The 14,259-nt window shown below is 45.1% G+C and overlaps 1 protein-coding gene across 2 annotated transcripts in view; it reads left to right on the plus strand.

Moving 5' to 3' along the window:
- LCOR (ligand dependent nuclear receptor corepressor) overlaps window positions 1-14,259 on the plus strand; it is an 86,418-nt gene that overhangs the window by 15,639 nt on the left and 56,520 nt on the right. For both annotated transcript variants that reach the window (XM_050958116.1, XM_050958117.1), the window contains exon 2: window positions 10,809-10,901. In XM_050958116.1, the coding sequence (XP_050814073.1) occupies window positions 10,900-10,901 (2 nt within the window). In that variant the 5' untranslated portion in view covers window positions 10,809-10,899. The remainder of the gene's footprint in view (window positions 1-10,808; window positions 10,902-14,259) is intronic.

Raw genomic sequence — 14,259 nt, forward strand, 5'->3', positions numbered from 1 at the left:
TTTGAGGGTGTAATTAAGGTGGAGTGGGAATTTCCCTTGCCGGCCCATTTAATCGCTGCATGTAACCCCACAGCGAGTGTGGATATAGTGTGCTTTTCACTAACTAGCTACATGTACCCTACATGCTGCTGCAAGTATAGGCAAAGTCTCAGAGGAAAGTGACAGATGTCTCTTTCACCTGAGGTTTAGATATTAGAATTATAAAGGACACACATTAGGGCAAAGTCAGCTGAAGCAAAAGGCAGTCTAATGGCTTTTTAACAAGATGGGCTAACCATGGGCCTCAGGGCCAACGCTTTTTGCAGAAACAAGTCAGTGAGTGCAGATATATTGCTCTGTAAGAAACCCACACAACTGTTACTTAATGGATTCTTGAGGCCTGCCACTCTTAGTCCTCTGACAGTACTCAAGGTCTGGTCATGACCTTGATTGATGGGCTACAAATCCTAATGAACCTCCTTTCAGTTTCACAACTGTAGGTCTCTTCCTTTTTTCTCTGAAAGTATCTTGCCTACTTGCCACCTCCTTGCCCAAGAGGGTTTTGGGGCATAGACTGCTCTCAATTAAAACCTCTGTTATGTGTCTGTCAGCTGTGGTAATAGTGTGAATTAACTGGGCCTCCATCCTTAAGGACACCAGTCGTCTTCATACAGTGGGTGGTATTCTTCTGGTTGAATCCAAATATCCTAAGGAAATAAAAATGCACAGATTAGATGTGAACAGCTCCCTCTTCCTTCGATGCTCCTGTTTGTGGGCAAACCCGCCTCAGTTCCTTCTCCACAGTCCCTGGCTAGAGACAGAGCTTTAGCTGTCCCTTAGCCGTTGGTTAGCCTCTGTAGAATTGTTAATCTTTAGCTACCTGTTAAAGCTGCTTTTCTTCATTTATCTTTTATGTGGCTGCCTTAAAAAATAAATAAAATAAAAAGAGAGAGATTTTTTTTCTTTCTTGGACCCCCTGTCTAAACAAGGTATCAGAATATGCTAAGCTCCCCAAGGGTTCAAGAAATGTCTCAGTTGCAAGAAATCTATCCTAGTGACTAATGGGCATGCTCAGTGCATCTGCTGCTTGGGAGAAAAACACATTCCATAGAAGTGTGGTTTGTGTCAGCTACTGGAGCCCAGATCCAGAAAGCCTGGAGAACTGAGGCTCAAACTCCTACTTATGGAGGCAGGCTTTCAATTATCTGAGCTGCCTCAAGATCCTGGTCAGTGGGAAACCTCACCCCAACTCTCTACTAAGGGAAGTGAGCCCTAAAAGATCTCCACACGCCAGTCATGTAGGCTGCTAATAAAGGGGCTGTGAGTGCCCACAGGAAGCCCCAATTGAGCTGAAAACAGTCTCTGGCTTGATCAGTATCATCGGTACCCACGGCACTGAAGCTGTTTAAATCTGGTATCCCAGGCTTTTGTGGTACCATCCCAACAGAGCGTGTTGGGTTGCCTAAGGACACAGTGGGAACAGGCAAGGAACCATTGGTACTGTCTAGGCATGAAAAACAGAGAAAATCTGCCCCAAAGAAGGCTCCTGTGGTACAGATGTTGACATTGGTACAGCTTGTGGCATTCCAGACACTAACAGACCATACTGTCAGTTCCACATCATGGACTCCTTTGGCACAGGCATCTCTGCACCAGAAACCACTGCCGGTATGGACGCCTCTGCCGCCGCCGGATTTCCGGTATGCGACGGATCTCTCTATCTGACACGCCGGATTCGCCTCTGCTCAGTACTGGGGCCCCGATACCGAGTTCACCTGGAGATCCTGACTCACCAGCAACCTCTTGTGAACCAACTTCTTAATTCTCCAAGTTAGAAAGTGAGGAAGAGGACATGGTCTCCCATCACTCTTCTCACCCTCCATCTGGTGCCCAATTCTGCTGTGATCCACAACCATACTGTCCACATGGTCTGGGCAGCCATGGTAACAATCACCGGGCCCCTTCCCACCCTCACAGTGGCCCTATCAGGCTCAGAGAACATGCCTTCCAAAGCTCTACTGTGGCCTACCAGCAACCAAGGAGCCATCCTTCTTCAGCTGCTGCTTTGAGGGCATCTGAACTCCACCTCAACAGATGAAGGAGGAACAAGAGGCTGAAGTTGAGGAGGAAGTTACCCCTCAGGCTCACGTCTCATCCTCACCAGATGAGACGGTGATGCCCCCTCTGCCATTGATGGTAGGTAACTTTAAACTATTTCAAGAACTGGCATTGCGGTTGTCAGAGGCACTACAGATACCACTAGAGGAAGTGACCAAGTCATACCACAAGCTAGAGGACGTATTACATTTTTCTACCTTGTCCAGTACAGCCTTCCCTGTTAATGAGGCACTCTTGGATGCTGCCAAAATCACGTGGCAGACCCAGCATCAGCCCCACCAACATGTAAGCAGAGTGACAAAAAATATTATGTGCTGGTGATAGACAAGGAGCAATTCAAGGCCATTGTCACTGAAGGCCAATGGGAGATGAAGACATCTTTCCAGTCTGCAGGCGCCACCTTTGACATGGCAGCACATTCCATCTCTACTGCCTTCGTGATGAGACGAGCCTCGTGGCTGCACCTATCTGGCTTCCCAAAAGAGGTTCAAACAACTGCGGAGGATCTTCTTTTTGAAGGGACAAAACTGTTTTGTTGAAAGGACAGACTCTTCCCTCCACACCTTAAGACTCCAGGATCCACAAATCTCCGGTATAAGAGAAAATATAGCCCTCAGACATCATTCAAACCCTGATCCTCGCAAATATCCATCATAAGTTGTATGAACCTCAGAGAAAGAAGTCCAGATTTCCCAGATGGAAACATTTGGGATCTCAACCTACGTCCTTAAAGCTACAGTTTTTGACAGGTTCGCCGAGGCTGCACCCAACCGTGACACAGTGCAAGGACCGGGTCTTCTCCAGAAACATCCCAGGGCCCCTGCCCCTCTATGCCAGGTGCACCAGGTGTGGGCAGGCAGGCTCAGCAAGGCAGGATCCAAGGGTGGAGAGGCTTAGTGTGGGAGGATCCAGGTGCGGGTTGAGAGTTCTGTGTGGGGCAATCTGGGTGCAGACAGCTCAGTGGGGGATCCGGATCTGGATGCACAGGGGTGGGGATGGAGGTGTAACTGGTTGGGGCTTGGTGGGGTGGGGAGGGGATTCAGATAGCAGATGGCTCATCAGGGTGGTGCAGGGCAGGGGAAGTGGGACTCATTGGGGGGTTCTGAGTGGGGGGGGGGAGGCTTGGCAGGAGGGTCTGGGTATGTGGGGGTCTGGATGCAGGCGGGTTGGGTGGATAGGGAAGTGGCTCCCTGTACAGGCATACCTCCTCCTGCAGCTGGGGAACGATGGGTGCAGGAAGCAGGGGAGGGGGAGACAGATTTCTGCAGCTGGAGGAGAAATCGGGGGGGGGGGTGAGTTTGACCCTGGCCCAGATGCCCTGTAGGGGAAGAAGTCCCGTTCTCCCCAGCCCAGACTAGTATCTGAGCCCAGTGCAGGATAGGAGCCACTATCCAGGTCTTCCCCAGTCCCACCTCGTACCCCACAGTGATTTACCTCTCTGCCAGCTGCCTTGGGCACCTGAAACATGCTGCTGGGGAGGGTCGCATGAATGCTCTTGTGGCTTCCCTTTGCTTCCCCATCAGTCATTTTTCCGTGGGGAAGCAAAGAAATCTGAGGGGGACATAAATTCTGTGCATATGCAGTGGTGCAAAATTCCCCTAGGAGTATAGCTCATGCCAGACTGCACATGGGATGCCTCCAAGCATGGTTTGGTTCAGTTTAAAGACTAAACAGAGACAACATAAACTACTATCGATGCCCACCAAGATTAAACAATCCTTTATTTGGTGGAAAGACCCAATAAATGTCTGCACGAGAATCCCATTTGTTCAGCCTTCCCCATCACTACTCCTGATCTCGTAGGATGGGGCTCACATCTCAACGATCTCACAGTGCAGGGCAAATGGTCTCCATCCAAGACATGCCTTCACATCAACCTGCTCAAACTCAGAGTGGTCAGAAATGTGCGTGCTCACTTCTTCCCGCTTACCAGAGGTGCACACACACAAGTCATGGACAATATGGCCTGCATGTATTACAAACCGACAAGGAGGTGCCAGATCACACTTCTTGTGCATGGAAGCACTAAAGTTCTGGAACTGGTGCATTCTCACAATATCAGGAGCCTATCTACCAAGGGTGCACAACCCGATAGTCAGCAGTCTCACCCGCAAATTCTTGCATGACAACAAATAGGAGATAGATTCAGTGATACTCCCCGACCTATTTAGAAAATGTTTGCCACTTACCAGAATAAGAAATTTCCACTGTACTGCTCCAGAGTGGGGATTGGATGACATTCCATGATGGATGCTCTCCTCTTATGGGACTGGGGTCGTCTTTACACCTTTTTCCCCCATTCCCTCTATTGCTGAAAGTCCTGTTGAAAATAAAAAGGAAAAAACAAATGTAATACTGATTTGCTCCCACGTGGCCCAGACAGACTTAGTATCCTTACCTGTCACAGCTGAGGCTGTGTCCACCGATGACTCTTCCAACTACTACTTACCGCTTCTCGCAGAACAGGAGAGACACTCTTCATCCCAGCCTGCAGACGCTGCAGTGCACAGCCTGATTCCTTCATAGCTCTAGCACGAGACATCTTGCTCTGAGGAGATACAGGAACGGTTATCGCACAGTAGAAAAGTAGCTACCCACTGTACCAACCTACAAAAGTGGACTAGATTTTTTTTGAATCTGGTGCCAACCCAGATGTATCACCCCGGATACAGATGCTCTGCCAGTAAGCCTAGATGACCTATTGACTCTCCCAGAAACTGGAAAACTATTAGCTCGTAAAAGTCCACTTAGCACAATTGCAACCTTCCACCAGCAGGTTGAAGGGTACTTCGTTTTCTCCCACTCGACTATGAAGAGAGTTTTTCAAAGGTATAGTGAACCTCTTTCCTCAATGCAATCTTCCTACTTAACAATGGGATCTCAACCTAGTACTAAAAGGACTGACTAGACTGCTATTTGACCCCATGGCCATGTGTCCTTTAACTCACCTCTCCATGAAGGTGGTGTTCCTGGTTGTCATTACCTTGGCTAGAAGGATAGAGGTGATACCAGTGCATCTCCCCCCCGCCCCCCAAGTGTTCTTCCCTGGCAAAGTCACGCTTAGACCATATCTGAACTTCACCCCCAACCTGACTTCCACATTTCATGTGAACTAGCTCATCCACCTTCCAACCTTTTATTCCAAACTTCATCAGGATAATAGGGAAGCCATACATTCCAGGTAAGGAGAGCCTTGGCCTTCTATTGGGCAAGACAAGAGTTTTTAAAAAAAATATCCGAGTCACTTCCTCTCCATGTCAGATGGGTCAAAAGGCACTGCTATTTCAGTTAAGACTCTTCAAATGGGTCTTGAACTGTATCAAACTCTTATCAATTTGCAATTTAACTCCCCCATATTCAATACTCTCTCACTCTGAGATGGGTCTCCTTGTCTGCCGCCTTCTCCAAGGGTATCCCTCTTATCAGAAATCTGCAGAGCAGCTACCTGAGCATCTGCACATACCTTTGTAGAGCACTATGCCATCCTAGGGGACACTACTTGAAGAAGTAGTTATTCACCTTGTGCAGTAATTATGAGTCTTTTGCGATGTGTCCGTAAAGGTGCCCCATGACTCACCACCTCCCCTTTACTTCGGAGTTCTTGTTAATAACTCTGTGGTAGAGAGAGAACTGAAGCGGGTTGGCCTGTGCAAGGCTGGTTAGTCTCTTGGTAAAGCACAAGGGGGAAGCCGTGCATGCACAGGCTGAACGGATGCTGCTACCAAAGTTCTCAGATCAGCAGCACAGGGATGCATCTACAGTTGAGCTCCCATAGAGGGACACGTCTCGAAGAATTTTCCCTTTTTCATGGCAAGAAAGCTGCTTGAAAGAGCCACCACAAAGTGGTCTCTAGGGGACTCTAGGACTGAAATTTCCTCGTCCTTGTCTATCCGAGGAGGATCAAGGGAAATATAAGAAAAAAGTCTCTGATGTTCAGCTCTCTTTTTAATTGCTGCAACAAAAAGCACACAAGCCTTTGTACTCTGGACCAACCATCTTCCTCACTGTCATTGCTCTGAGACTTCTGGAAAAGAGAGTAAGATGAGAGGCAAAGAGGAGCCAAGTGAAATATGCTTCCCATGAGTGGCATGATTCCAATACACTTCTTGGGAGGAAGGCTAGCTCTCTGATTCTGACCCAGATCAGAAAAGAGATTTAGGATAAGCATTTTCCTTCTGATCTGTTTTAGCACTATGCTTGTAAAGGCCAACATCTTTACTAGATATGCCTCTAGAGGAACTCCCTATGAAGGAGAAAAGGAAAAGCCTGTCTGATAAAGTGAGATTGCTGGGTGATAGTACTTCTGTAGTTCCAAGGTAGAACTGTATATTCCTGTAAATCTTCCCTTTTCAGAACATTATCAAGGAGGAGTGGGAGCTTCCAGACAAGGCCAAAAGACGAGCAGGGTGGCTAAATAGTGCTACAGATGTCCACCCAATCAAAATCAAATCTGGCCTCCTTTCTAAAGGTGGCTGAAGACCTGCCTCTCTAGTTAAGGACACCGCCATTCCTGTAGAGGATCCCATAGTTAAGGACACCGCCATTCCTGTAGAGGATTCCACAGATAGGAGGATTGAATTGGCAACACATTTCTGGAGCTTGAGCTGTTCCCACTTGTTTTGCCAGAGCAATCCAGACATGGGTTTACAATGTGGCCGACAGTACCTCTAAAGCACAGGAAGCCTGTTAAACTGGACATGTCTCTCTAAAAGGATGTCCTTTGCTGCATTTGTATCCGACTCCTCCCTGGATGCCCTCAGATATTAAGCTTGGGCCAGGGGCTGCAAGGTGGTAGCACGCTGACATATGGCTTCAGGGCTGGAAGGCAGGCTTACAGGCTAAACTGCTTTTAGCCACTTCCACAGATTGCAAGCTGCTCAGCAATACCTTGAATCAAGTTGGAGAGCCACTAGTAGGAAAAATGAGACCTTTGCCCCCAGCAAACAATATAGGAGAGACAACAGACCGTAGTCCAAAGCTGGGAGTCCTTCCGTGTAGGCCAGTATAGAAAATCTTACTGGAAAGGACCCAACTACACCAAAAGAAAATAGAACAGATGTGGGGAGGGTAATGTGGCAGTGCAGGTAAATTCTCCAGTCAGATCTCAGGTTCCTCAAAGCAAACATGACTTGCAGGCAGCATGGTCTGGGGTGGAGCTCCAGTGGTAGTTTTCAGTTAGCAATGTTTTGGTCTCTTGTGACCTTGCTCAGTTGGGTTTTGGAAGTTGTTCAGTGGGGATACCTTTTGGATCTCTTAGCATATGTCCATGCCCTGAATAGCTGATCTCTCATGTCTGTGGATCCTTAGACAAGACAGGGCATGTAGCCATCTATCCTACATCTCCCTTCTTACAGACTGGCTGAGAGTACATAGCCCAACTTGGCAGTTTCACAGATGCTTTCTACGCTTTGCTTTCCTAGGAAAACACTACCAGTACAGTTTACTGCCCTTTGGTTTAACAACAGCACCAAGTGTTTCTGAAATGCTGCTAGTACTAATAGCAGCTCTCAGGAGGTCATCCAGGTCTTCCCCTTCATGGCAGCCGTCTTTTTTGGGATCAGTGGCCTCCTGGGTGGATGGTCTTCAGTGGGCCTGTGGTTCCATGGGGCCACTACAAAGCTTCCTCCTATTCCTGTCCCAATAGTGTTCTCTGCATCTGAGAGGACACTTTGACTCATTCACCATCTGAATGATCCATCAGATGTGAATCAGGCTTCCCAATATGTGAGCTAGTCAGGGAAGTTATTGCTATAGATACTGTCTTAGAGGGATTGGGTGCTCATGGAGGGTCAAGGACTGTCTATGGCAGTGGCTCTCAAACTTTTGTACTGGTGACCTCTTTCACATAGCAAACCTCTGAGTGCGACACCCCACCGTAAATTAAAAACACTTGTTTATATATTTAACACCTTTATAAATGCTGGCGGCAAAGCAGGGTTTGGGGTGGAGGCTGACAGCTCACAACCCCCCATGTAATAACCTCATGACCCCCTGAGGGGTCTTAACACCCAGTTTGAGAACCCCTGGTCTATGGGATCTGATCCAAACAAAAATAGACATAGCATAAACTGGCTAGAGAGCAGTCTGATACGGTCTCAAGGCTCTGAACCATATCTGGATTCCCCTCATGCATTGATCATGACAGACAACCCCTCAGTCATCCCATATTTTGATTGTTACTCCCACTCCTTTCTAAGTCCACAATCCTTCAAAGACAAACTTCTCTCCTGAAGATTTGAGTAGAGGAGAATCTGCTGCCAATCTGCTCCCTTAACATTCCAGGGAGAATGAATGTTAAGACTGGCTCAGCAGGCAAGAAAGAACATTCAGAGGGTTCCATCTCCTGGTAAAGGAATTTCCTCTCCCAGCAATAGATTTGGGCCTCCCACCTGAAACATACAGCTCCAGGGTTCTTTTCTTGTCAGCAGGATTACAAAGCCGAGGCCCTGTTGACCAAGTGGCCAAAGGGATTTCTATATGCATTTTCTGGTAGCCCATTCTGGCCAAGGAGGCCTTGGTTCTCCAACCTCCTCGATGTAGCACAAAGACCTTCCATCAGCTTTCTATCCAGAAGGAATCTGCTTTAAAAGCAGATTCCATAATGCATAAGAATCTGGACAGACTGGGGGTGCCTTGCTCTTGAATAGTCTCAAGTCAAGAGGTAATATCCTTGCTTCTAGCTTCCAGAAAGAATTCTTCTAAGTCAGCGTATTCATGAGCTTGGCTGAGGTTTTCCCCATAGCTGGCAGGACAAGGATCTCTTCCCAGTCCTGTCCCATCCCCCAATATCTGCATCAGTACCATAGATTCTTGACTTCAAATTGGACTCAGGCCAGTCGTGGTCATTCAGACATTCAGAGGTCAAGTAGCTGCTTTTGTCTAGTGGCCTTCATGCAGCAGGCAAGATGTGGATTTAATCTTATCCAGATTTCCAATGTTGTATTTGGAAAGAAGTCTCTTCTGCATCTGGTCCTGAAATACACAAGAGTTTTTCCATGGCCTGTACATCTGGTTCTCAGTGCTTTACTGGCTCTCCATTTGAACCAGTCAGGAAAGTGTCTCTCAATACTTCCTAATCAATTGAAGTGGCATTTTTTTAAAGCAGTCTCTTCAGCTTGAAGGTTCTGAGTTAGAAGCTCTCTCTACAGGGATTCTCTAATACAGTATCTTCCGTAAAGATAGAGGCATTCAGAACTAACTTCCTTCATACCAAATATTATCTTGAGGTTCCATAGAGCTCAGGAAACTGTCCTTCAACAGAGCTCTCAAAATATAAATTCATAGATTCTAGGACTGAAAGGGACCTCAGGAGGTCATCAAGTCCAGTCCCCTGCCCTCATGGCAGGACCAAATACTGTCTAGACCATCTCTGATAGACATTTATCTAACCTACTCTTAAATATCTCCAGAGGTGGAGATTTCACAACCTTCCTAAGCAATTTATTCCAGTGTTTAACCACTCTGACAGTTAGGAACTTTTTTCTAATGTCCAACCTAAACTTCCCTTGCTGCAGTTTAAGCCCATTGCTTCTTGTTCTATCCTTAGAGGCTAAGGTGAACAAGTTTTCTCCCTCCTCCTGATGACACCCTTTTAGATACCTGAAAACTGCTATCATGTCCCCTCTGTCTTCTCTTTTCCAAACTAAACAAACCCATTTCTTCCAGCCTTCCTTCATAGGTCATGTTCTCAAGACCTTTAATCATTCTTGTTGCTCTTCTCTGGACCCTCTCCAGTTTCTCCACATCTTTCTTGAAATGCAGTGCCAAGAACTGGACACAATACTCCAGTTGAGGCCTAACCAGCGCAGAGTAGAGCAGAAGAACGATTTCTCATGTCTTGCTCACAACACACCTGTTAATGCATCCCAGAATCACTTTTGCTTTTTTTGCAACGGCATCACACTGTTGACTCATATTTAGCTTGTGGTCCACTATAACCCATGTTATGGATCCATGGATCACATTACTTCAAGGAAGGAAACTTTCAGGCAAGGTGCAGAGACATTATCCTATTCTCCCCTGTAAATCGCTGAAGTACCTACTTTAGTTGCTGCTCAGAGCTTTCCCCAAAAGCAGCTGTTAAAGCTGATGTGGTTCTTGCTAGTTTAACAGGTGTCCTCAGAGTGCTGAATAGCTGCCATGAAACTGACCAATCTTGTTAATTTCACTCTGCTGCTAGTTAAAGCTAAGCGGCACTGGAGGACCCCGCTTCATTGAGTAGTGCTCACCCTTACAAATGCAGACTATCTTCAGAATCATAATAGCTAGCAATTTAATCAGTTCCTCAGAACACGATGGTGTTTGTTGAGGAAAGCTTTTTTTTTGCTGTGGGTGAGTGAATTTTTCGATCCCTGGTGTGGTGCAAGTTGATGGCTTTAGTGGCTCAATGGTCACGTAAGGAAGAATTTTCACTTCCGTGCTCTTTTTTGATGCCTCTGTACTTCAAAATCCTCTTGCAATGCCTGTATCCAACTAGCTGTGTACTGTCACTCCTAGGTTTCTTTCAGCTTACTCCTTTCCACTCTGTATCCCTATTGTGGAATGTTTCTGATTATTTTTCTCATGTATTTACACTGTCCATACTGTTTTCCTGCTGTATCTATAACCTCTCTAGGTCCATTTGTATTTTTGTCCTCACTAATGTTTGCAGCCTCTCCTCATGTAGTGTCATCTGTGAATTTAACTAACATGCTGTTTACCCTTTCTTCCAGATCCAGTTTCTGATCCTACTTCCACATTTGGGAGTATGCAAGGGACAAACACATCTCCTTGCGTAGCTTGACTGGATATCCCAAGACTAGGATGTTAGTATACCTATACAATTTTATTTGCTTAAAAATGTTGCCAGTTTATTTGCACATGGGTTGTTAAATTGTAATTGGCTACATGAGCATTGTACAAGTTTAGAATGCTCACCGTGAAGCAGCAATGAGTTTGTAGAGCTCTAATAGCATAGCCAGGATTTTCAAAAACAGTTGCCTAAAGCTATGCTTCTAAATATTTTTGGTCTCTCTTTAAAAATACTAAGTATCCTGAGCTGCTACAATGGTGGATGCTTTAGGCACTTTTTTCTTTTTTTGAAAAATCTTAGCCCTTTGTTTTGAGTACAGTCAACTATAGATTAATCCAAGATCATCCAAAATCTTCGGATTGTGTTCAGGATACTTTTACAAATCATTTTAAACATCTAAATGCATGGATATGCATGAGGTTTTGGTCTGTAGAGACTTCAGATATTTTAAATTGTGAAATGTTTTATGGACATATTGGCATCTAGTTTTTAGCATGATTTCAGCTAGTTCTAAACTAATTATGTATGTTAGAGCTTATTCTGCACACCTCTGCAGTTCATGGCAGTATATTGTTCCATCTTTTTAAAAGAAATACCTTTCTAATCACTGTTCTAGCCTAAGCTATAACTTGTGCCTTATCAAACTACAGCAGTGGCTTGTAAATTCTTCTAAATTGTGTTCTGAGTTGTGTTATCTTCTTTGCAATAAGTACCAAGAATAACCACATCATCTGCTATGAAAGCAGTTGGCTGACAACTGAGTCACTGGATGTGCAAATCTAAAGGTCAATGTTAAGGTTGAAATTCCTACTATGCTAAAATGAGCATTCAGCATCTAGTCACTTTTTGGAGTATCATGTTAGTAAATGGTGTATGAAACTTTTTTTTTTCTTGCTGCTGAGATTGCTAACAAAGATGCACATTTTTTTATTCATTAGTAACTAGGTTTAGCCCCATCCTAAAACTTTACACTTTCCATTGAACAGCCATACATGGGTAATGAGTTTGGTAAAATTGTGGTTAAGTTGAGGAGGGTCTGCAACATCCATTGCAGCTCCTCATGCATCAGCATTCCTCAAGGACTTGGGCTAGAAAATCCATAATGATCCTGGATGTGAGTGTCTCCTGCTACATTCTTTGCAGGGAATAGACACACCCTTTCTAGTGTCCTTGTTGCTGTTGCTTCCTTTGTCCTTGTGGAAAACCAGGATATATATATATATATATATATATATATATATATATATATATAGAGAGAGAGCGAGCGAGAGAGAGAGAGCCAGCCAGCCAGCCAGCCAGCCAGCCAGCCAGCCAGCCCTCTCACTACAGAACTATGCATGGAAGGCTCCTTGGGCCTTCCTGATTTGGAGCTCATTGGGGATAGACAGTCTAGCTCTTTTGTTACCAAAGTCTGATAGACAGACTAGAACACCTGGGTACTGGTTCAGAGGTATTAAACCGAGTTTTTGAAACTCTTGTTAACAATAGTTACAAATTACTTAGTAAAAGTTAGCGTAGCCTAAACTGCCCTGTATTATGTCCCGTAGTTTACAAAATAAATCTTTTAGCACTGAGAACAGTGAGTCAGGTGGTGCTGTGTAAGCTTGTTGTACAAACTTACCTATATTGTCTTTTAAAATTCAAAATTCTGTGCCAGTATTGATTCAGTAGGTGTGCAGGGCATTTTATGGAGAGCTTGACATGGTCCTCTCCCGAAGAGCTTACTCTGTTAAGAATTGTATTAGGGAGAAATGACCAACATATATGTGGGTGCAAGGAAAAGAAGGCTTACATAAAGTCAAGGGCATTTTTGCACATATACATAGTGGTAATATTATCACTTGTGTCTGACTAGGCAAGGGGTGGCAGTGGTACTTCAGCCTCTACCATTTGTAGGTCCAGCTGCTTGAGTCTGTTTCTTCCACCCTGTGTTGTGCTGCTGACTGTCTCCCATTCTATTATGCACATTCTGATTTGCAATAGATCTTGTAAGGCTCCTGTAATTGTGCTGGGGGCTAGTGTGCAGAGTGTTGTGGAGACAGGAAGTAGCATTGCACCGGGTCTCAAACAAGCTTTTCTTGCATAGTACAACTCAGTGGCTATAGTGCTCACTACTGGCTCAGTCATACACAGGCAGTTTCAGTGGAAGTTGAGCCTTCCAGTGCTCAGTGGTAGCTCCTGCGTCACATTTATAGGATACACTCTTCAGAGGGAAAGGTCAGGGAAAATCTAAAATTCAAACTTCAAGCCAAAAGGTCTGTGTCAAGCAGACTTTAACGGAGGGCTTGGGCAGTGTTTGTTACCTTGCTGATACCTTCCTGGCAAGGAAGGAGAAAATCCTGCTGTTCGGTTTTGGGCCCACTAACCCTCAGTGCTCCTTCAGTCTCCAAGGAACATCTGGGGCAAAACCAGTTCTGCTGATTAGTAGTAAGCCCTCTTTCTGAGGTACCAGCCAGTTGTTTTTTTTTTCTCCACTTTGACAGCTGTGTCAGAAGGCTCAAGAGCTGTGAGCACTTGTCTTCCTAATAGTTTTAAGTTCCCAGATGGGGAGAGTTACGTGCTTGGCTTTGATAAAACATTTGAGACCCTGCGGCAGCTAATCATGCTCCACCATGATGAGGCAAATGTGACAAGGTAACCCTAAAAGAAACCTAACGCTATATAGCAGTCTTCTGTTCTGTACCATCCCTGTCCAGAGCTGCTTCCAGGGAGAGTGCTCCTACCAGACTCAAAATGGGACTACTTCCAGGGGAAAGTATGGGCTCCACCCAAGCAAAGTAGGACTGACTGGTCACTTTTCAGGGCTTCAGAGGGTTAATTGTATGTACCCAGGGCATTTATAGTATGTCTGGTGTGAACTGTTCTCCCCCTTCTTTATCTCATGAAGTGATAACCTGTAAGTTAATTACTTAGACTTACAAAAGGGTACCTAGCAGGTAAATGAGTGGAGATGCAAGTTGAGTAATGTACACTGGAAGGTATAATTTGAACTGCACAGATACGGTGATTCTAAATTAACTGTCCTAGGCATAATTTGACGTTAATAAAAACATGTACACCGTGTACACACATGGTCAAATTAAACAATGTATAAAGAATGGGGTAGAAAATACTGAGTTTGCAAATGGGTACATCACCTTGAATATGGTCTTCAGTTCTGATCACCACCTCTTAAATATAGTGATTTGCAGGCAAGTGCTTTGGCTGTACGTAGACAAAAGTATGAGGTGAGTTTGAATAAAAGTGGGACTTTTTAGTTGGAGGAAAATAAGAGATACACAAAATAAACAAGGTGAAAGTAAATTGGATGCCTTTTCATTTATACTCCTAACAAATGACATCTAGTGAAATTAAAACAACAGATTTCAGCC

Source organism: Gopherus flavomarginatus, chromosome 6 (assembly GCF_025201925.1).
Source record: "Gopherus flavomarginatus isolate rGopFla2 chromosome 6, rGopFla2.mat.asm, whole genome shotgun sequence".
NCBI classification, from domain to species: domain Eukaryota; kingdom Metazoa; phylum Chordata; order Testudines; family Testudinidae; genus Gopherus; species Gopherus flavomarginatus.